Here is a 22348-nt window from a genome sequence, read left to right on the forward strand (position 1 = left end):
AGTTTAATTAAATCTTGTAGCCGGTGTTATGCACAGCCACTTCCTTCATTATTCCTGTGTGTGTGTGTGTGTGTGTGAGAGAGAGAGAGATGAGAGAGAGAGAGAAAAGAGAGAGAGAGAGAGAGAGAGAGAGAGAGAGTTTGTGTGTGTTGTCGATTTCCTGTAGCGTCACGCCCGGCGACGTAGCTTAGCACACGTGAGGGAATTAGCGTTCGCTCCGATGAGCTCGCCGGGCGAACTCTTCCAGAACTCCAGCGGAACAGAAGAATCACATTAGCTCGTTACCCAGACGATGACGAGGAGGAAGATGACGAGAAAGGGAGATGACGGATGGGAGGCTAAAAATACAACCGCCCCCCCCCCCCCTCCCGCCCTGTTTCTTAATATTTTAGGCTCCCGGTTAAAGTCACAGTTAAAAGGAGAGCTACGTGCAGTCTATACACACACACAAACTTACACACAGACACATACACGCACACACACGCACCCACACAAGAACACACACGCACGCACATACGCACACAAGGACACAGATACAGTCAAACATGTACACATACACACACGCACGCGTGCACGCACACGCTCACATCCGCACACACATAAACACACACACACACACACACACATTACAGACCCACATACACCCGCATACACATACGCACAAACACACAGCCATAGGCACGCGTACACACACACATACCTTCACGCACACAAACGCAAACACACAAACTTATAAAACAAGCGCACACAAACACACACACGCGCACACGGGGCAGCTGGGAGCAGTCAGCCAGCGGTCAGTGGTCTCGTAGGACCCGCTGATAGATGGCAACATGCCGGCTCCGCGTACGGCCGTGTTTGGCAGAGAGCTCCGCTTAGCTCCGGTGAAGCACATTAGCATGCACTCTGCTAAAGGGCAGACCGGTCGTGATGCAATGACCCTGCGGCTGTGTACCGCCTCTAAAGTGCTGTTCTCGGGGAACAAGACTTGTTTTGCTGAGCTAGAGCCGTGCGTGTGGGAAAGAATAACATGTCGTTTCATATATCATGGAAGATTTCACATCGTTAGCCTCGTAGTATAATTACCTAAGTCATATTTTGGCCGGATTGTGATATCAAACCTAACTCTTCTCTCCTAGCGCTGCTGATTCACTTTGCTTCATTGGCAATATCCTATGCCAATCAGAGTGGTTTTTACATTCCATAATCACTATCTGCCAAAGTCATCAATTTGACTTCTGCATTTTTACACTTAATACAAGATGAACCTTAAAATATGACCTAGGCAATTATGCTTTTAGGCTAACGATATGTCATTTTTTTGTAGAGGTTTTTGGATTAGAGGAGAAACACTATTCTCTCGATTGTGATTTGGAGATGCAGGATCCTGTAGTGGTAATGGTGAGCCGAAAGGTACTGGGTTCGATCCCCGATAATAATCGTAATCTTATCTGAATCCGGTATCTGATTCCTGTATCTGAATACTGTATCTGGATCCTGTATCTGAATCCTGGCTCTGAATCCTGTATCTGAATCCTTTATCTGAATCCTGTATCTGAATCCCGTTTCTGAATCCTGTATCTGAATCCTGTCTCTGAATCCTGTCTCTGAATCCTGTCTCTGAATCCTGTCTCTGAATCCTGTCTCTGAATCCTGTCTCTGAATCCTGTCTCTGAATCCTGCTTCTGAATCCTTTCTCCTGTATCTGAATCCTGTCTCTGAATCCTGTCTCTGAATCCTGTCTCTGAATCCTGTCTCTGATTCCTGTCTCTGAATCCTGTCTCTGATTCCTGTCTCTGAATCCTGTATCTGAATCCTGTCTCTGAATCCTGTATCTGATTCCCTGCCGGTGGCGTTGGCCGGAGCTCAGAGTAGAGTGTGTTTGATGCGGGGTGTCTGTCGGGTTTGTCTGACAGGAGGCTGACTCTGGGATGTACACGTGCACCGTGTCCAGCACCAAGGGGGAGTCCAGCTGGAGCGGCATGCTGACTGTCAGAGGTGCGCACCACACACACACACACACACACACACACACACGTATGCATGCATGCGCACACACACATGCACGCACACACGTGAGCGTGCATGCGTGTGTGCGAATGCACGCACGCACCTACGCTGTCAAGCATGCATGCACTTATGCACACACACACACGCATGTATGACGTCGAGCACACAAGCTTGAACACGCGTCTACCCAACCACACACACACGCACACACACACACACACAAGCACAGATGAACGCTCACACACACGCTCACACACACATGCACTCATTCACTTACACTCAACCCAGTGTTGGCAGGATATTGTAATGGCTAGGGTGTTTGACGTCCAGCCGAAAGGCACTGGTTTTGATTTCCCAGTGTCAGCTATCTACCAGTAGAACACCCCCTGCCTGCTCCATCATGAAATGGATCTGAATACACTGTCAGTCCCTTCGGATAAAAGCGTCTTCTAAATGAATACACGATCAGATAATAAATAATCAAGTTCACCCAGAACCCCCTTTTCACAATAAAATTCCCTTTGCCATAATTTATTCTATCATATAAATATCTCCCATTTAAAATGAAAAAAAACGTGTGTATTTACTCTCCCTCCTTCAGAAGACGCGTCGATGTCCCGCGTGTCCGAGTCCATCCAGCTGCCGGGACCGCCGCAGAAGCCTGTGGTGACGGAGGTGACCCGCAACACCATCACCCTCACCTGGCAGTCCAACCCCCACGAGGGCGGGGCCGCTGTCACCTCCTACATCATCGAGGCCTTCAGGTGGGTCTCGACGACACGCCGACCCCCCCGAACCGCGGGAGGAGGAATCCCTCTCTCTCCATCACGAGCTGTCTCCCTCGGTCGTTAAGGAAGGCTTCTCCCTACCCCCTGCGGGGTCTCGGGTCGGGGGGGGGGGGAGTGATAAAACATGGCCTGTGTAGCCCTTTGAGACCGTACCTGTGATTAAGTATCCTGTCATCGCCGCCGCGTTCAACTCATTTGCGTAATAGTCTGGAACCTTTGGGGCGCACAACCAAACACCTCCATGCTCGATTGGATACAGGCTTAACCAATCAGAGCATAGTGCGTGACGTAGCGCCGAGGGCTGCGTCGGTTAATTTAACGTTTACCGAATCATTTCAGAAGCACACACATCGGCACACAAATTGGTTCGGAACAACGAAAGCTTTGAGTGCAGATGTTTGTTCTGCTTCTAGAGAAAATAGACGGTCCAGTTTGTTAAATACTTTCGCGGATTCAACTGACCGTCAACTGACCACGGCAGCCATCTTGGTCATCCAGCCATCCTATCAAACCCCCCCCCCCCCCCCCCCCCCCCCCCCCCCCATCGTACCAAACGGTTGTGATCGACCCGGGTCTACTTCTGCTGTCTGAACGGGAAAGGGGGCCGGACCATCTGCCGGACCAAATTAAACATGAGCTCTCCGATTTGTCTGGTTCCCAGGCCAGTGATTACGGGATTAACAAATAAAATGTACTTGACTTGAGTGACATGGACCCCCCCCACCACTGTACAGCTGCTGACCTGATGGGCCGTACTAGACTTCATCCTCCATTCACTGAACACACCGATACCTCGGTTATCTAGTACAGCAGTTGAACTTTGGTGGATTTCATCAGTAGTCACCTGGTCGCTCACAATTCACCTCTAGTCTGGGAATCCAATATGGCAGTGGAAAATGAATTTGTTGTAAAATTGACATCAACAAGATTATAATCACGGGGGGAGGCTCTGTGATGTCTAGCAAGAAATGAAAGCGGTCGGTAAACACGACTTAAAGTGACATCCTAGCGTGCTCTATCATTCTGTGTTTTCTCCCACACCTTGACGTCAGTCCCATCCGTCATCTCAAACGCCTGGAAGGGTCCCTAGCGATGGGGAATACATCCAGGGGTAGTGAGACTGAACTGCTACCCTCGCCGTATCCGCTTGTGTGTCTCTCCCTCAAGTTCGCCCGTGATTTATAGCCCGACGTGAGCAATAAAAACTAATTAGTCTGTGCGGTGCAACTTAAAGGGAGGAGGGCCAGGTGCCGCATTAGTGGCTAGGGGGTTCGATTCCAAGCCGTGCTCCCCGGTCGCCTGCTTCGTTGAGCAAGACGGCTAGCGCCCTGCCCGCTCCTAAATGATAAATGTCTCTCGGATCCACGTCGTTTTGAATAAAAGCATCTGCTAATAGAATCAAAAGCGAACTGATAAATAATACAATTGGTCCCGCGCTGCAACCCTCGACAGCCAGAGCATCCGCAGGAAAACACAAACACCTCCCGGCCCCCGGCCTGCCCAGCAACAAGTGAGTTGTGCTGAGGCTGATTATTGTCATCCGGCCAGTGCTGCGCTCTCCAGGGCTGATGGATGGGAGGGTTCGAGCAGCCAGAGTAATCACTCTGTCACGAAACACTGGATGCTAGAGGTCGCAGGGTTAAACGCATGGAGGATGCACACACACAAACGTACACAAACGCACACACACTCACACACGCGCACTCACACACACACACACACACACACAGACTCACACACAGCCTTAAGTCTTAAGGGGGTGACTGGAGAGATTCGGATGCTACTGCACTCGAAGTGGGAAGCCATTGCAGTTGTTTGTGCTTCACTGCCGCAGTTCAGTGCACGCCTCACTACCGACTGCAATTGCCTGAAAATCGCATTTCCTGCATGGCCACATGATCTCTGGTCAACTGTGCTCGGGAGAGTTTATTTTTAATGTGTAAAACAGGCCAGCTTGCCGTTGAGCAGTGGCTGAAATATTCCCAGGGCTCACGCTAAGGCGGTCAGACAGGGGAAACACTGTACGTGCCATTCCTGCGTACATCCATAGCAGTGGCCGGCCCCATCGGGAAATGAACCTCCAACCCTTGGCAGTGTTATCTCCACGCTCTGGCAGTTGAGCGAGACAGCCCCCGCTAGAGAAGGCGTAGTACAAACAGGGAGTCCTGCATCAATTTGCCACGCTCGCTGACGGCAGGAGTGCTCAACAGGATGTTGACACGGCAAATTAGATTGATTCTGAGTGTAAAAATGTGCTGATCACCATTCCTTTCTTCCACGTCTCAGCCAATCGGTGGGCAGCGCCTGGCAGACCGTAGCGGACCACGTGAAGCTGGAGAGGCACACTGTGCTAGGACTTTTCCCCAACACAGTTTATCTGTTCATCGTCCGAGCTGTCAACTCGTACGGCCTCAGCGACCCAAGCCCCATCTCAGAGCCGGTCAGAACCCAGGGTGAGTGGACTCGTGCTGGAGAAGACCAACCTCTTATTAGTGTTGGATAACCAGACACAGAGCAGAGGGCTGGTTTACTGCGACTTTATTCAGTATGTAGTAACAGAGTGTATGCATTATTCATATCTTTAAAATGGTCAGTAAGAAAATAGATTGTCATCACTTACATTTACATTTAGGGCATTAAGCGGACGCATTTATCCAAAGTGACTTACAATAAGTACATTTGTCATAAGAGAGATAAAGCCGAACCCATTCCCCGTATGCAACCATACTAGCTAGGATAAGACGCTTCACAATGCTAAGTAATATTTTTAAGTGCAAGGACGTACACCACACAATAAGTGATTCCATCAAGTGCCAGTCATTTAATGCAAAGCAGATTTTCTTTTTTATGGAAGATGAAATAAAATGAAAACATTTGCTTAGCGCAGACCCTGGCATCTGGCGGTGTCAGCCGGTGAGGCTCCGACGTCTCCCCCCCCCCCCCCCCCCCCCCCCCCCCCACAGTCCTGAGCGTGCCAGGCTGTGGCTCACGGCTGTGGGCTGTGTTGAGCTGCCTTCAGCCGTCAAGCCTGGTTACAGGAACGCGCTTGTGTTGTGCTCTCAGACGGCAGCCCCACCGAGCAGGGAGTGGACCACAGGCAGGTGCAGAAGGAGCTGGGCCAGGTCTCCGTCTCCATGCTGAAGCCCGTGGTGCTGTCCCCTTCCAGCGCCAAGATCTCCTGGACCGTGAGTAGAAACATCTGCTAGCGGCGCTCGGCGTCACTGCACGTGTCGCTAGCTCACCTCCAGGGTTACCTTCTTCCCTGTTTACACTGTTTATGTAGATTTCAATCCCCCCCCAAATTCCATTTACATTCAGGGCATTTAGCAGACGCTTTTTTCCAAAGCGACTTATAATAAGTACATTTGACAGAAGAAAGAGAAAAAAAATGTAAAGTGATGATGTTCACAGAACCATGTGACAAGCACTGACAATCACTAAGTTAACCCATTCCCCGTATACAACACAGATAGCTAGGATAAGATGCCACACAAAGTACTATTTTCAAGTGATATCTGGATGTTTAATGTATGTTACAGTTTTTCTCAGTCGCTTTGGTACATTTCTCAGATCAGAATTGAAATTTGCAAAACAGTAAGTGCATTTCTCAATGCAAACAATTTGTACAAATAGCAAAACACCATGCATTTCATGCAAAAGCCAGTCTCTTGCTCAAAATCCTTAGTTTGTTTCTCAAAATTAAATATCTGTGTCAACGAACATGCCAGTGTCATCAGACTGGCAAGTCCTTGTTTCATTGTGTACGGATAAGACAGTCAAATTTCTTAGTCATGTTGTCAATATAACAGTGTACTCTGGAGGGATGTTCTGATGTAAACTCTGACTAAAGTTTTGAAGACAATTATTGTAAATTGTAAGTCACACCTTAGTGTATGTGGGAGATTGATTGCAAGAGACTGGACAAGATTCACATTTAAGCCTTTACTGTTTGTACTGTAATTTATTGACAGACTATGCCATTGTGATACAGAAAGGAAAAGATAACACTGCAAAATAAAAAAACAATATTAGAAATGTGAACATAGGATAATCTCCTTAGGGAAAACTGTACATGCAGTACTGTAGGAATAACAATGCAGTCTTCCTACACCTCCTGACGTTCCTGTCTGTTGGGCCACAAATTCTCATCCACATCACAACGAATATCTAGTCTTGCGATGCAGCGTGGAAAGAATCTTTTTGAGTGTCTTATCCAGCCTCTGCAGGCATCTGCTGTGATGTCATCACACGCTGCCTCCATGGAAGCCAGAAGGGTCATCTGTGTGTGTGGCTGGCTATCATATACTTTCCATCGCCATGCTGAGAAAAAATTCTCAATGGGGTTAAGGAATGGGGAGTAGGGTGCGAGGAACTCCATCAGCTTCCTGTTGTGGGTCGCAAACCATTGCCTGATGATGTTGGAGCGATGGAAACCGACATTGTCCCAAACTATCTTGTACTTTGGTATGGTCATCTCCAATCTGACCCCTCCCTGGTTCAGGGATGAGATCCCTGTAGAGAGTGTCTAAAAAGGTGACAAGACGCTCTGCATTGTATGGCCCAATAATGGGAATATGCGTTAGCACACCATTCTCAGAGATAGCAGCACCTATAGTTATGTTCCCGCCCCGTTTGCCTGGCACATCAACTGTAGCTCTGTAGTCGATGATATTTCGACCACGCCTTCTGTGTTTCGTTAGGTTGAATCCAGCCTCATCTACGTAGATGAAGTTGTGCGTTGGTTCACTTGCTTCAAGTTCCATTATAGGCGATATCAAGAAGACACAAAATGAGTTTTATGAATTACATGCATTTTCATTTTGGACAAGATACAGTTACATCAAATGTATATAGCACATATTGCATCTTCTTTTCTTCAGCCATAGCAAATGTGTAAGGGTCACACTTACAGTACTGTATATCACTATACGATATTTTACTGTTTACTGTGAGGTAAAGTTACTGCATGCTCATGCATGCTTTACCTGTATATACTGGTAGCGCAGCTCCTTCACTCTTTCACCATTCCTTTCAAATGGAACATTGTACAGCTGCTTCATATTCATTTGGTGTCTCTTCAGCACCCTGTCAATGGTTGAGATGCTGACTGTTTGGATGTTTTCAAAGATGTTGTTGTCCTCGATAATGGCACTCTTTGCCTCCCTTAGTCTTATGGCATTGTTCTCTACAACCATGGTGCAAATAGCCTGCTCCTGTTCAGGTGTGAAAAAGGGCCCTCTGCCACCCCTGGGAGGTTGTCTTGCAATCCTATGTGGAAGGAAATACAGTACAGTAAAAGAATACTTACTGTATATTGTAAAATGCAAGTGGAATACTGTAATATTGTATGAAGCATTACAGAAAGTATACAGTACATTGCCTATCGTTAGATTACGTACCTGTTCTAAGTCCGAATGATTGAGGACACAGTTGTTCTCCCAACATTTGGCTGCACCCTTCGACCGGCCTCGGCCATTGTAAGCCCATGATTGAGAACATGGTCTACAAGTGTGGCTCTTATCTCATCAGGAACGTGCAATCTGCCTCGTCCTCTGTTGCTCCTCTGCCACACAGCCTCAATCCTCGTCCTCTTATCTCTGGCTGTTGACCCTGTCCAATTCCTTGTCCTTCCATTGTCAAACATTGTAACATTGTTTTGTGCTCCAGCTATACATATACTTGATGGTTCATGAGATGCACCTTTGAGCTACTTCAGTAAACTGGTTGATCATTGGTTCATACATTTCCCTTCATTAGAGAAAGTCAAGATTCACCTGGGAGCAATTTAACAATTCAGGACAGATTTAGAAAAAAAGTCTAATGGAAATGTATAGAAATATGGTTGACATATTATGACAACTTGTTCAACCATTTTGCATGTAAAGACTTATGCAACAAACTAATGCCTAAATGTTGTGGGGGTGAGACTATTCAATAGAGACCCATTACATTACGTTTTGATCAACATGACATAAGCAATTGATAATGTAGGAAAGAGCAGAGAATTGTACATAATCATTTGCATGGATGGACCAAAGCATTCGCAACGTGTTCAAAGAAATGAGAAACTGCTTTTTCGATGTGACACACTGATGTGAAGATTGAACAGGTAGTTCTAGTTCTGATCTGAGAAATGTACTGAAGTGACTGAGAAAAACTGTAACATCAAATGTATTTATTTATCGATGTGTCAAATCCCGTTATACGATGTCGTCATTACCAGGTTAAACCATTTATTCCTTCAACCGCCGCTGCGTTTCTGACTCGCCTCGTGTGCTGTGATTGGCCAGGTGGCGCGCCAATCGCGCTACGTGCAGGGCTACCGCGTGTTCTACCGGACCATCGGCAGCTCCTGGTTGGTGCAGGACGTGGAGTCCGCCCCCGAGCAGAGCACCATCCTGGGCGAGCTGCGCGGCAACACCGAGTACGAGGTCAAGATCCGGCCGTACTTCAACGAGCTGCAGGGCGTGGACAGCCTGATGGTGGGCCTGCGGACCCCCGAAGAGGGTGAGGAGAGACGGAGACTAGGAGGAGAGACACAGAGACGGACAGAGAGACAGACAGACAGGGGGACGGGGGGACGGAGAGACAGGGAGACAGGGAGACGGAGAGACTAGGAGGAGAGAGAGAGAGACAGGGAGACAGGGAGACGGAGAGACAGAGAGACAGACAGACAGGGAGACGGAGACTAGGAGGAGAGACACAGAGACGGACAGAGAGACAGACAGACAGGGGGACGGGGAGACGGAGAGACAGGGAGACAGGGAGACGGAGAGACTAGGAGGAGAGAGGGAGAGACAGGGAGACAGGGAGACGGAGAGACAGAGAGACAGACAGACAGGGAGACGGAGACTAGGAGGAGAGACACAGAGACGGACAGAGAGACAGACAGACAGGGGGACGGAGAGACGGAGAGACGGAGAAACAGGGAGACAGGGAGACGGAGAGACAGAGACAGAGAGACAGGGAGAGACAGAGACAGGGAGACAGGGAGACGGAGAGACAGGGAGACAGGGAGACGGAGAGACAGGGAGACGGAGAGACGGAGAGACAGACAGACGGAGAGACAGGGAGACGGAGAGACAGACAGACAGGGAGACGGAGACTAGGAGGAGAGACACAGAGACAGACAGAGAGACAGAGAGACAGGGAGACGGAGAGACGGAGAGACAGACAGATGGAGAGACAGAGAGACAGAGAGACAGGGAGACAGGGAGAGACAGAGAGACAGACAGACGGAGAGACAGGGAGACAGAGAGACAGGGAGACGGAGAGACAGAGAGGCAGAGAGACAGAGAGGCAGAGAGACAGAGAGACGGAGAGACAGAGAGACAGAGACAGAGAGATGAAAAGACAGACAGAGACAGAGAGACAGATGCAGAGAGACAGAGACACAGAGACAGACAGAGAGACAGAGAGACGAAGAGACAGGGAGACAGAGAGGCAGAGACCGTGATGCTGTCAGAGGAGAGACAGAGAGACAGAGAGAGAGACAGACAGAGAGACAGAGACCGCTCTGCTGTAGGAGGAGAGACAGGGAGACAGAGACAGAGAGGCAGAGACCGATCTGCTGTCACTGGAGAGGTTTACCCTCCACACAAAGGCTGTGTCCTCTGTAGCACAGTGTTTGTGTGTGTGTCTGTGTGTGTGTGTGTGTGTGTGTGTGTGTGTGTGTGTGTGTGTGTGTGTGTGTGTGATGGGAGAATGGGTAGATGGATGACTAGGTAGATGGATGGATGAATTAATGAATAAGAGAGAGAGAGAGAGAGAGGGAGAGAGAGAGAGAGAGAGAGAGGAGAGAGAGAGAGAGGGAGAGAGAGAGACAGATAGACAGATAGAAAGAGACAGATAGATAGAAAGATTGAGAGATAGACAGAAGGAGATATATATATATATATATATATATAGATAGATGGTGAGCTAGAGAGCCATAACATGCGTATTATGCCATCATCCACTGACCTTCCCTTCCCCCTCTCTCCCCCCTCTCTCCCCCCTCCCTCCCCCAGTGCTGTGTGTGGCCCCCCAGGCCGTGTCCGTGGTGCAGCTCAGCAACAGCTCCAGCATCAATGTGTCCTGGGAGCCCCCCCCCCACAGCACCCTGACCGGCATCATCCACGAGTACCGGGTGAGACCCCCTCCCTGACTGACTGGCTGACTGACTGTCCGACTGACTGGGTGCCTAATTGAGTGACTGACTGACGATTGCTGGTCATCCAACCCCTCAAACTGCTAATGTCCCTGAATATGCCATGCATAAATATATATATATATATAGATATACATATGTGTATCAATATGTGTGTGTATATATATATATAGATGAACTGTATATGCTGTATATGAATAGGGTTGAGGAAGGGGTAAAATGCATTTGTATATCATGGGGTTCCATTGACATGCGGGGTCTATTTTGAATAGAGTGGATTAACAGTCATCACTCGCTATGGTCTGACCAATGAGCAGTTGACTGTTGAAAGGGAACCAATTTCGGTCCTGATGTTGTTGACTGAGCACCCAGTGTGTGCCTGACAACTGTTTTGCAGTGGGGGAGGATGAGAGAGAGGGAGAGAGAGAGACAGAGGGAGATAGATAGTGGGGGAGAGAGAGAGAGAGAGCGATTGAGATGATTATCTGTCCATTAGTGTGAGAACAACAGGCATTACTAATCGCTCCATCATCGATGTGAGAAGCATCCACACCGAACACACTGTATTGCTTTCTGCTCCTGTCACATTACTCAACTCATCATCATATTACTACTGCAGATCTGGATAAGAAGAAAGTGCAATTTGACGACAAAGATAGTCTTTGGCCCTGTTTGAAGAGGTTCCTAGTGCTGTCTGTGTATGTTTTGGTTCGCTCTTTTTATGTGTGCGATAGTCATGTTATTACGACACAAGGTCTATTAGGGGGAAGATTAACATCATTTATAGCGCTGTGTACAATTATGTTTACTACATACATCCACAGAGCCACTATGCCTTTGAGACGAAAAGCGCTGGAGATGCAGTCATGCTCAATTAAAGCTGATATTGTTGAGCTGAACACACATGGTTTAAAATGCACGGTGAGGGACTTCGAAGTGAGACGTCTAGAAATTATAATGGAGAAAAAAAACATGGACTGTTAGCGTAGAATAATCTGTTTCTTACCGAGGGTGAATAGTGCAACAGGTTGAAATACATGCAAAGTGAGTGATGCAGTTGAGATGCCATCCACAAACGACATTTCATCTACTTTAATTTAAACTTGGCTGCCGGCCATTATTTCCTTTGCCGTCACTAATAATTTCTCTCCATCAAATTGAAAAACCGAAAGAGGATGTTGCTTTCATGGAGTACGAGCATGTAAACCCCTTTTTTCAGCCGCTAACTGTGATGAACGGCTGTGCAGAAATCCTTGACTTTCCTTGACATCAACTGAAAAACATTTACAAAATGACAAGTGACATCCATCATGTGCTCTCTTAACCTGATATCAGCAAAGGTCACAGGAATTGTCTTTGTGCGCGGTACCTCAACCACATACCACATCACCCACCACCCCCAAAAAAATGTATCTCTGACCAAGGCCGTTGCCAGGGTTAGATAGTGTGGTCAGGAGGGAGGGGGGTTGCGTATTCAGTTGCGGGGATTCAGCACACACTAACAAACGTCAAACACACACGGCGGACACAGAGTAACAAGCATCAACCGAATCAAGCATTTACCCTGCTCGGAAAAGAGCTCAACCGCTCATTCTGCGTACAGTTGCATTCCGGTTTGAGTTTCCTTCTCATCTCTGTGATAAAAAAGTCCTCGGCTGGACCTCAACGACGATTGGCATGCTGACCTCTGACCTCTGGTCACCCCTCCCCCCCCCTCCTTCAGGTGTGGTGTCTGGGGGCCTCGGAGAGGGGGGGCCAGATCAACCGCACGGTGGACGGGGCGGTGCTGTCCATCCTGCTGACGGGGCTGCTGCCGGGAGTCCGCTACAGCGTCATGGTGGCGTCCGTCACCGCCCTGGGCGAAGGCCCCCCCAGCCTGCCGGTGGACCTGGTGCTCAGTGAGTGTTACGCCCCCCTCCTGCTTTATTCTCTACTCTGTCTCTCAGGTGTTCCTGATTCGGGGCTGGAGCTGCTACTACTACTGCCGCTACTTAAAGAGCACCCATTATGCTTTTTTTTCGACTTTTACGACCTATAAACGTTGTTATAATGTATTTATGGTCATGTTTAACCATACTAAAGTGTCCAATAATGACGTACATGCATTTAGACGTGTTCCCTGCCGACCGTCTGGGGCGGCTGTGCAGAGCGCTAAACACTAGGGACGCCGGTCGCCGTTCACTTCTTCAAATTTCCGGGATTTATCTACGTAGAACAATCCGGATTTTCCGTGTATGGTAATGCTGCAACATGGTCTTCCGGAAGGTAACCAATCACAACGGAGTGGGGTTGGCAGGAGGGGGGCGAGGGGGCGGAGAAGGACGAAGGCGAGTGTTGACGGAGAACGCTGGAAGCACCCAGATGAGAGGAAGAGTTTCCCGAAAATCGACATCGTTTTTTGTGCTGTGATTCGTGTCAGGTTGCTCTATAGGTGTCATTAGTAAAAAATTAAGACCTGAAAAGTAGAATAATAGGAGATCTTTAAGGCGTGGCCAGTGTTTCCCCACTGGGTGTCTCATTATTGGCAGCTCCTGGCCGCTGGCCTGTCGTTCAGTTGTCACTTTGTCCTGAGCCGTTTGGGTTCCGTGAATGGGGGGCTGTTACTATGGGCTCTTTTCGTGTTTCTGTTGTTAGTTAGAGAGTCTGGGAATTGTAGGTTAAGAGGAGGATGTCCTGGCTTCGACGGCCCAATGCGCGGCTGGCCCAGGCTTCCTCCACCCTTGTGTTTTGGTTAAACAGTCCTCCAGTTGTTGGAGTTTGGGAACGGCATAAGCTTAATAAAGTGTCATTATTATTTAAACTTTAATTCTGGTTCGGTGCACGGGGGTCTTCAGATCGCTACAGAGGCTTAATTCAATGAATTACTATTATTAATTATTATTATTATTACGATGTGTGAATGAATTAAATGCTGGTGTATGGCTGTGTTAAATGTGGGGGCGACGAACCAGAGTTTAAACCTCGTTATCTGCTGACCCTACCTCTACCTTCCTGACTGAGATTTGTGTTGGATGAAAGCATTGGCTGAATGGCACAGCACTACGGTATTTAACTTGGTAAAACGAACATTTCATATAAATGATCAATTCTGAATTCAACGATATGTCATGTTGACCGCGATACCTTTTACGCAACCGACCCTCAGAGCCACCAACCTCGGGACAGAACGACGGCTAACCCTGCTCTCTCCTCCTCCTCCCACCCCCCAGGCGCCCCGGGGTCCGACCGGACCTCCGTCCCGGGGGAGACGGAGCGGGCGGGGCCGGGCCTGGGGGAGCAGATCACGGGGGTGGTCCGCCAGCCGGCCTTCATGGCGGGGCTGGGGGTGGCGTCCTGGGTGGTGCTGATGGGCTTCAGCGGCTGGCTGTACTGCCGCCACCGCCGGAGGAAGCAGCTGGGACACTACACCACCTCCTTCGCCTACACCCCTGCAGGTGGGGACGGTTCGTTTGGGATGGGGGGGGGGGTGAAGGAACATAGACAGAGGTTTTAGGTGGAGGGTGGTGTGCTATTTTGGGTTTGTGGGCAATGGCTGTTCTGAATCAGTCGTTCCATCGTGGGTCTTTAGCGTTTCCTTTCTTTATTTTTGTTGTTGTCGTTAAACATGATTTCATGTTGTTTTTGCAGACTTAACTGCCCGTGAATAAGGAGAAAAAAGAAGGGGAATGATGTGTAGTGTTAAAGTGTATTACTCATTTTAATGAAACGTACATCTGCTCTCAGAACTGCAGACTCAAACAGTGGAGCGTGCATTTAGGTCACCGGCATACGCCTGATGTAAAATCTGCGTGCTTAATAATTAAATCCCAGCTGCGACAGACAGACTTGCTCATCGTGGCCTTGAGAGAAAGGGCTGCATTTGAAGATACACAACCAGACTTTAAACAGCCAGTTTGTTCCCTCTTCTGTCCTTCCAGTCGGCTTTCCTCATGGAGAAGGATCCGGAATCATCAACGGAGGGTACAGTTCCCTGTCTCGCTGAATAATACAATATTTAATATATAATATAACATTTACACACAATATAACAGTTACCCAACAGTCACACATAATAGAACAGTTACACATAATACAACATTTACATACAATATAACAGTTACACACAATAGAACGGTTACGCATAATACTAAAGTTACACATAATACAACAGATACACAACAGTAACACAAAAGAACAGCAACACAACAGTTGCACATAATAGACAATTACACAACAGATACACATCAGAGAAACGTTACACAACAGTTTCAAACAGTAGAACAGTAACACAACAGTCACACTTCACCTGGGAAATGTTTTGATGTTTTCTCCTCTGGTCCCTGTTGTTTGTTTCCAGGCCAGGCATGTTGGGATCAAACATGGGCGCCTATCCCTGGCTGGCTGAGTCCTGGCACGCCTCGAATCTAAGCCAGCAGAGCAAGGAGTCTGTCTACCCCTGTTCCAGCAAGCTGGGGCCCCCAGATAGATACTTCACCGGTAAAGACCCAACGCAAGCACACCAAACAAGGAGTATCAATGGTTATGAGGTGGCTCATGATTACGGTCAACAATCACGCGGCAGGGGGTGATTGCGTTGATCATTTTGCCGGTTACTTCATTAAAAAAGGAATGTGTTCCAACGCAAAGATAATTGAAAGACGCAAAAACATCAGCAACAAACAAATAACTAATTGGAACCGCTACTAATACAGACAATACAACAAAGAACACAACAAACACACAAAAAAAACACACAAAAAACTGCAACGCCAACTGAATTATAAATAAGGCGTTCATTCCCTACTGGGATTCCCTACCGTTGGGGGTAAGAAAACGGGCATCATTAGGTGAAAGATGTTTGGAAAAGTTAAAACGTAGACTTTGGTACAGGCGGCATTCAGGGGGCTTGTTGCTCAGGAGGCAGAGCGGGTTGGCTGTTAACCGGAAGGCTGCTAGTTCAATCCCCGGCTCCTCCTAGCTGGGTGTCGAGATGTCCCTGAGCGAGACAGCTCTCCCTAATTGCTCTTGACCAGCCGGCTGTCGCCTTGCGTGGTTGACAGCGCCGTCGGAGTGTGAAGGTGTGCATGAATGGGTGAACGTGAGGCAGTACTGTAATGCGCTTTGAGTAGCCGCTGGTTAGAACAGCGCTGCATAGATGCAGTCCGTTTACTCGGTGCTCCATATCCTGACCCTCCTCTCCCCCACAGGAGGCGGCCTCCACAACTTCCCCAGCTCCCAGTCGGAGAAGTACAGCTCCAAGTCCAGCGACAGCCCCATCTACAGTACCATCAACACGGCGGCGGAGGAGGACCTGCTCACCTACTATGACACCTACTCCAGCGTGCCCTACTCTCTGGGCCCCGACCCTTACGCCAGCACCCCCGTGCTGACCCACAGCAGCCTGGCGGGGCTGGAGCAAGGCCTGGACCAGTGGACCATTCAGGCCGGTCAGCCGGGGGCTGAGTACGCCAAGCTCCAGTACTCCCGGACGACCAGCGGTGGGTTTTGTCGGGGGGGGGGGGGGGGGGGCGGGGTTGATCACGTGACTCTGGATCTCGTGGGGGTTGAAGATAGACCGGGATGTGCTTTGTTGAGTACTGTCTTTGTTATGTACATTAAGGGCTTAACCAAACAATTTTTAGTGCTTGGCACTTGGTTCTATGGACATCCTTACTGGACCGACAGAGATATATTGTTGTGTCTCTTTCTTCTGACAAATGTACTTACTGTAAGTCGCTTTGGATAAGCGTCTGCTAAATGCCCTAAATGTAAGTGTATCGATCCCTAATGGGAAATGTGGGTTTGGCCGTGGAAAGAACAGGAGAGTAGTACAAGTCTGAACTGTGTGGCTGTATGTGACACCATACACTTAGAGTAGTAGACGTGCAGATAAAAAAATAAATGTCAACTTGACTGGTGTCAAATGTTTGTTGTAAGGTCTTCATCAACCTCTGAAACCCATGGCATCTGTTGATGTAGGCCTTTTCTCGAGCTTTGACACGGGCGGTGTTTTTCCTTTGCTCTCTCAGCCAAAAAGGTGAAGCAACGTTCCAGTCGGCCGTCCAAGCCGGCCACTCTGAACTGGGTGGATGTGCTGTCACAGCCCCTCCCCGCGGACAGAGACCTGGGCCAAGGCCAGTTGAACCTGCAGGACTGCCTCAGGTAACCGCCACGGCCATTGTCAAGCCCACTCGTTGTCCCAAACAGGGCGGTCGAGGTGGAGACAAGAGGAGGAACGCCCTCGATCCTGTTACCGGGCTCTGTCTTTGTGCTTATGCCCTCAGGGTAGTTATGACATTAAAAGCTTCTGCTCTGTTTACTTCAAGAGGAACTTCCCCTCCATAACACAATGAATTAGTTCTGATGGATAGGAGATCTGCCTAATCACGCTGTGTGCCTATCGAACTAACGCTTAGCACATTGCGCGCGTGTGTGTTTACGCGCGCGCATGTTTGTGTTGACGTGGTTGGGGGTTGTTGAGGGAGGGGTCTGCTGGGTGTGTGTCTGTATTGTGCATGTCTGCAGGCCGTGTGTGTAGGGGACTGGATGTGTGTCTGCAGGCTATGTGTGTGTGTATGTCGTGGTGTGTGTGTGTAGGTCTGGGTGGGTGTGTGTATGTCGTGGGGGCTGTGTGTGGGTCGGGGTGGGTGTGTGTAGGTCTGTGTGGGTGTGTGTATGTCGTGGGGGCTGTGTGTGTGTCCTGGTAGGAACCCTTCATTGGGGTTACAGAAGGAAACGTCTGCTCTAACGAGGCGTGACAGATTAGATTGGGGGCCTTACGGGGCAGCTCTGGGGTTGTTGGGGGGCTGTTCTGAAGGGGCGGTCCGCCCTTTATAATAACATCCGCCGCCCCTCTGACAGCCTCCATTAGTAGGGAGCGTCGTAGAGACACGGCCGCCATTTAAAACACTGTGGCGGACCTGAAGAAGACAAAGAGGTCGTTCCCCACCTCCTGTTACTGAGTTACCGCTTTACACCAAGACTTGTGGAAGGTTTTTGTATTTAAAGTGTCCTGTTTTAATTATTCACTTTGTTGATTAATAATATAGTTCAGGAACTGCTTGAGATCCTACGATATATTCTTTATAGGAGGCATCTGAACAGCCTGTGTAACACCTCTCTCTCTCTGTCTCTCTCTCTCACTCTCTCTCTGCCTGTCTCTCCCTCTGTCTGTCTCTCTCTTCTCCTCCTCCTCCTCCTCCTCCTCCTCCTCCTGCTCCCCCTCCTCAGCACCGACGAAGACGAGGAGGACTGGTGCCCCCCCCTCCCGGCCCGTACCTACCTGATGGACGAGGAGCTGGCCCTGAGCCTGCAGCAGTCCGCCGCCTCCCCCTCGCCCCCCCTGTCGCCCTCGCCCTCGCCCTCGCCGCCTTCCCCCCTCCCTCCCCAACGCCGCCGGCCCGGCGACCAACCCCCCCGGCAACGGCCCCTGGACCTCCTGGCGGCGCACCACCCGTCCTTCTCCTCCTCCGCTGCCGCCGCCGCCGCCGCCGCCACCAACGCCTCCGTCACCCAGTCCAACCCCGACCTGTTCTCCCCCAAGGAGGTGCCGGCCGTGGGCGAGTTTTACCACACCCTGCGCTGGCCCGGAGACGCGGACGCAGGGAAAGGTATTGTATAATTCAGCAGCGGTGTGTGGCTAAGTGAGGCCCTCCACCCAACCCAACCCAACCCCCAACCAACCCCGGCACATCCCACCACAAGGGATTTCCCAAAAGTTTAGTGCACTGCCAACCCACGCCATGCATAATTCATGGCTACGAGGTGACCTAAGAGGAGAGCGTATCCGCCCATGGAGCATACATAGAGTTCCATTTGTTTTAGTCCCCCCCCCCCCCCCCCTCCTTGGAGCTGCTCTCGGAGGATGACATCATGTGTTCCTTACCGTCAGGACAATCTTCTCTCTTCGCTGCAGAGTTCAACCCCGCAGTCCAGGCGCATAAATCTAGACCCAAGAAGAAGCCCCCGAGGGACGGCCAGCAGCAACCGAGGAGGGAAGTACACACCCAAGCAGGTAATTCACACACACACACACAGACAAACATGCACATACACACTCACACGTACTCACACAGAGACACACACACACACGCACATACGCGCACGGACACACGCACACACACATATACACGGACAAACATGCACATACACACACAGACGCACATATGCACGCACACACAAACACTCACACTCACACACACAGACAAATGCACTCACTGTGTTTCACCAGAATCGTCATCCTGACTCAGAAACAATGCATACACAACATGATATTTATTTTTGCTCGTGAGCCAGGATTCCATTGCTAATTCATATTCACACAAACCAGTCCCATCCGCTACACCGATGGCCACCTCGCCTGCTCCCTGGTCGGCACACACAGTGTATTCTGCTACAGTTTCTAGAGTTGCAATCGCTTCCGTCCATCCATTGTCTATGCAGATCTACGTTAACCACAGTGCATTCTACTACAGTTTCTGTAGTAGGCAGATCGACATAAACCACAGTGTATCATGCTAGGAGTTGCTAACGCCTCCGTCCATCTATTCACTATGCAGATCTACATTATCCACAGTGCATTTTGTTAGTTTCTGGAGTATGCAGATCTACATTAACCACAGTGTATTCTGCTAGAGTTTCTGGAGTATGCAGATCTACGTTAACCACAGTGTATTCTGCTACAGTTTCTGGAGTATGCAGATCTACGTTAACCACAGTGTATTCTGCTACAGTTTCTGGAGTATGCAGATCTACGTTAACCAGTGTATTCTGCTACAGTTTCTGGAGTATGCATATCTACGTTAACCCATGCGCGGAACTTGGGGGTGGCTTTCGGGACTGAAGCCCCGAATCTCACGTCAAAAGCCCCGGATCTTTTTTAAGCTTTTGAAGTTATGACAGCCCTGACATGTTCACTCATGTTTCGACTGGTAGTGATTTTCACCTCTTTAAATTGATTTATTTTCATTTTGAAAGAAACAACACATGGAAGCAATGGAAAATGCCATCTCTCGTTCGGTTGTTTAGAACGGTTGCCAGGACAACGTGACGTTTTCTAAACATTCACGTCTCTCAGCAGTCTTGTTAAAGTAGCCTCCGGGTGTGGAACAAACATTACCATGGACATGGTAATGGAGAAATTATTTTTCTAAACCAACATCCAGTGATACCGTAGCAGCAGCAGCCCCTGCCAATGACCTGTCAAATGTTACCTTGATGCGCGCTGGCCGGGAGCAGTAGTGCTGGTGCTAGTGCTAACTAGCCTGCCTCGGCTAGCTAGGCTGCTATGATAATTACTCCCAGGGTGCGATTTGCCGGTGGGGATGGTGGGGATTATCCCCCCCTCTGGTTTACACGTCCTACCCTCTGCTGAATTATTTTTATCCTCGGTGGGGATACAAATTATCCCCCCCACCCAAAGTATTTTCACCATTACATCGTAATAATTAACAACCAAAATACACAGGGTCCGTCTTCATTTTGAAACATTTTAAAATGTTTCTCAAAATTATCCCCCCCTCTGGTTTTTTCACAAATCGCACCCTGATTACTCCTTTCACACAAAATAGATTACCAGCGTTGTTTAAAATATCAGAAATCCGTTTTTCTGATTGCGATTCGGTCTCAGCCAATATTGTACAGTGTTGTGTGTTACCAAATGTTACCTTAAATTAAATGTTGAGGTCCACTGAATATCATGAAGAGGTAAAAAAATATCCATGTCTGACATATCGGTTATTTTAAACTCAAACTTTATTAACGATTTAGATAAGAAATGTACAGATATCGCGTTGCCGCATTCGCTGTTTGACCAGCAGCCCTAATGTTAACGATGTTACCGATGCGCGGCTGGTGCTAGACTGTCTTGTTTACTTTCAGCTTGCATCCATATCCACGTTAATTTAACTTTGACCCCCTTTTAAATGAGTTCTACCAGAGTGATAGATGCGGACAAACCTCTAAAACAATGTAGTACTTATTTGTGTGCTTATGTATAATAATTCAGTGCATTATCATTATTATTTTAAATTAAAATAAAATAAAATTGATAATGATAATGCACTGATATTTCAGAGATTTAGGATTTGTCAATGTCCACCAGGTCATCCTAAAATTCGAATTTTTTGGGGGGAGGACCCCCAGACCCCCCTCTGGGCTAAGCCCCGGATGTACACAAAGTCTGGCTCCGCCTCTGCGTTAACCACAGTGTATTCTGCTACAGTTTCTGGAGTATGCATATCTACGTTAACCAGTGTATTCTGCTAGTTTCTGGACTATGCAGACTACGTTAACTAGTGTATTCTGCTACTTTCTGGAGTATGCAGATCTACGTTAACCAGTGTATTCTGCTAGTTTCTGGACTATGCAGACTACGTTAACCACAGTGTATTCTGCTACTTTCTGGAGTATGCAGATCTACGTTAACCAGTGTATTCTGCTAGTTTCTGGAGTATGCAGATCTACGTTAACCACAGTGTATTCTGCTACTTTCTGGAGTATGCAGACTACGTTAACCAGTGTATTCTGCTACTTTCTGGAGTATGCAGATCTACGTTAACCACAGTGTATTCTGCTAGTTTCTGGACTATGCAGATCTACGTTAACCAGTGTATTCTGCTAGTTTCTGGACTATGCAGACTACGTTAACCAGTATATTTCTATTACTTTCTGGAGTATGCAGATCTACGTTAACCACAGTGTATTCTGCTACTTTCTGCAGTATGCAGATCTACGTTAACCAGTGTATTCTGCTAGTTTCTGGACTATGCAGATCTACGTTAACCACAGTGTATTCTGCTACTTTCTGGAGTATGCAGATCTACGTTAACCAGTGTATTCTGCTACTTTCTGGAGTATGCAGATCTACGTTAACCACAGTGTAATTTGCTAGGAGATGCTAACGCTTCCGTCCCTCCATCGTCTATGCAGATCTCCCCCCTCCGCCCGCTCCCCCGCCCACGGAGCGGTCAGACGCGGCGGGCGGCGGCGGCGGCGGCCGGGCGACCGAGGGCGAGCGGGCGTCGGTGAGCGAGTCGCCCGCCGCCCAGCGGAGGCGCGGGTTGGTCTCGCCCCAGAAGAGAGGGCCCTCCAAGTGGCTGGCACAGGGTACGTCCGCGCCGGCAACACGCTGCAACTTTTATGGGATGACTCTTAGCGCCAAACCCCCCCCCCCCCCTTCCCATCTGTGGAGCGCAGCGCACTCGGCCAGCGCTGGGGGGGGAGGGGGGGAAGCGGAACAGCTCTGGGAATGAATTTTTTATTTCGACTCACTTTTGTCGCACGCAGAGGATCGTTCGAGTTGGACTCGGTCAGTCGCATGGAGGGAGCAGTATTGGTTTTTTTTGAGGGATGTGTGAGGATGATGTGTGCTGTGATATGTCTATAAACGGCCGCTGTTGTTGTTTCTGCAGTCCTGAATTGT

The 22348-nt window shown here is 48.9% G+C and overlaps 1 protein-coding gene across 1 annotated transcript in view; it reads left to right on the top strand.

Moving 5' to 3' along the window:
- Positions 1 to 22348, top strand: part of LOC307073559 (roundabout homolog 2) — a gene marked incomplete at both ends in the record, with an annotated part of 43756 nt that overhangs the window by 19946 nt on the left and 1462 nt on the right. The window contains 15 exon segments of the mRNA XM_079733441.1: positions 1917 to 1998; positions 2612 to 2774; positions 5085 to 5251; positions 5862 to 5983; positions 9089 to 9305; positions 10808 to 10926; positions 12671 to 12845; positions 14157 to 14381; positions 14865 to 14907; positions 15284 to 15423; positions 16134 to 16424; positions 16956 to 17088; positions 18157 to 18536; positions 18842 to 18940; positions 21856 to 22032. Coding sequence (XP_079589567.1) covers positions 1917 to 1998; positions 2612 to 2774; positions 5085 to 5251; positions 5862 to 5983; positions 9089 to 9305; positions 10808 to 10926; positions 12671 to 12845; positions 14157 to 14381; positions 14865 to 14907; positions 15284 to 15423; positions 16134 to 16424; positions 16956 to 17088; positions 18157 to 18536; positions 18842 to 18940; positions 21856 to 22032 — 2533 coding nt within the window.

Source organism: Pollachius pollachius (assembly GCF_949987615.1).
Source record: "Pollachius pollachius genome assembly, chromosome: 3".
NCBI classification, from domain to species: Eukaryota; Metazoa; Chordata; class Actinopteri; order Gadiformes; family Gadidae; genus Pollachius; species Pollachius pollachius.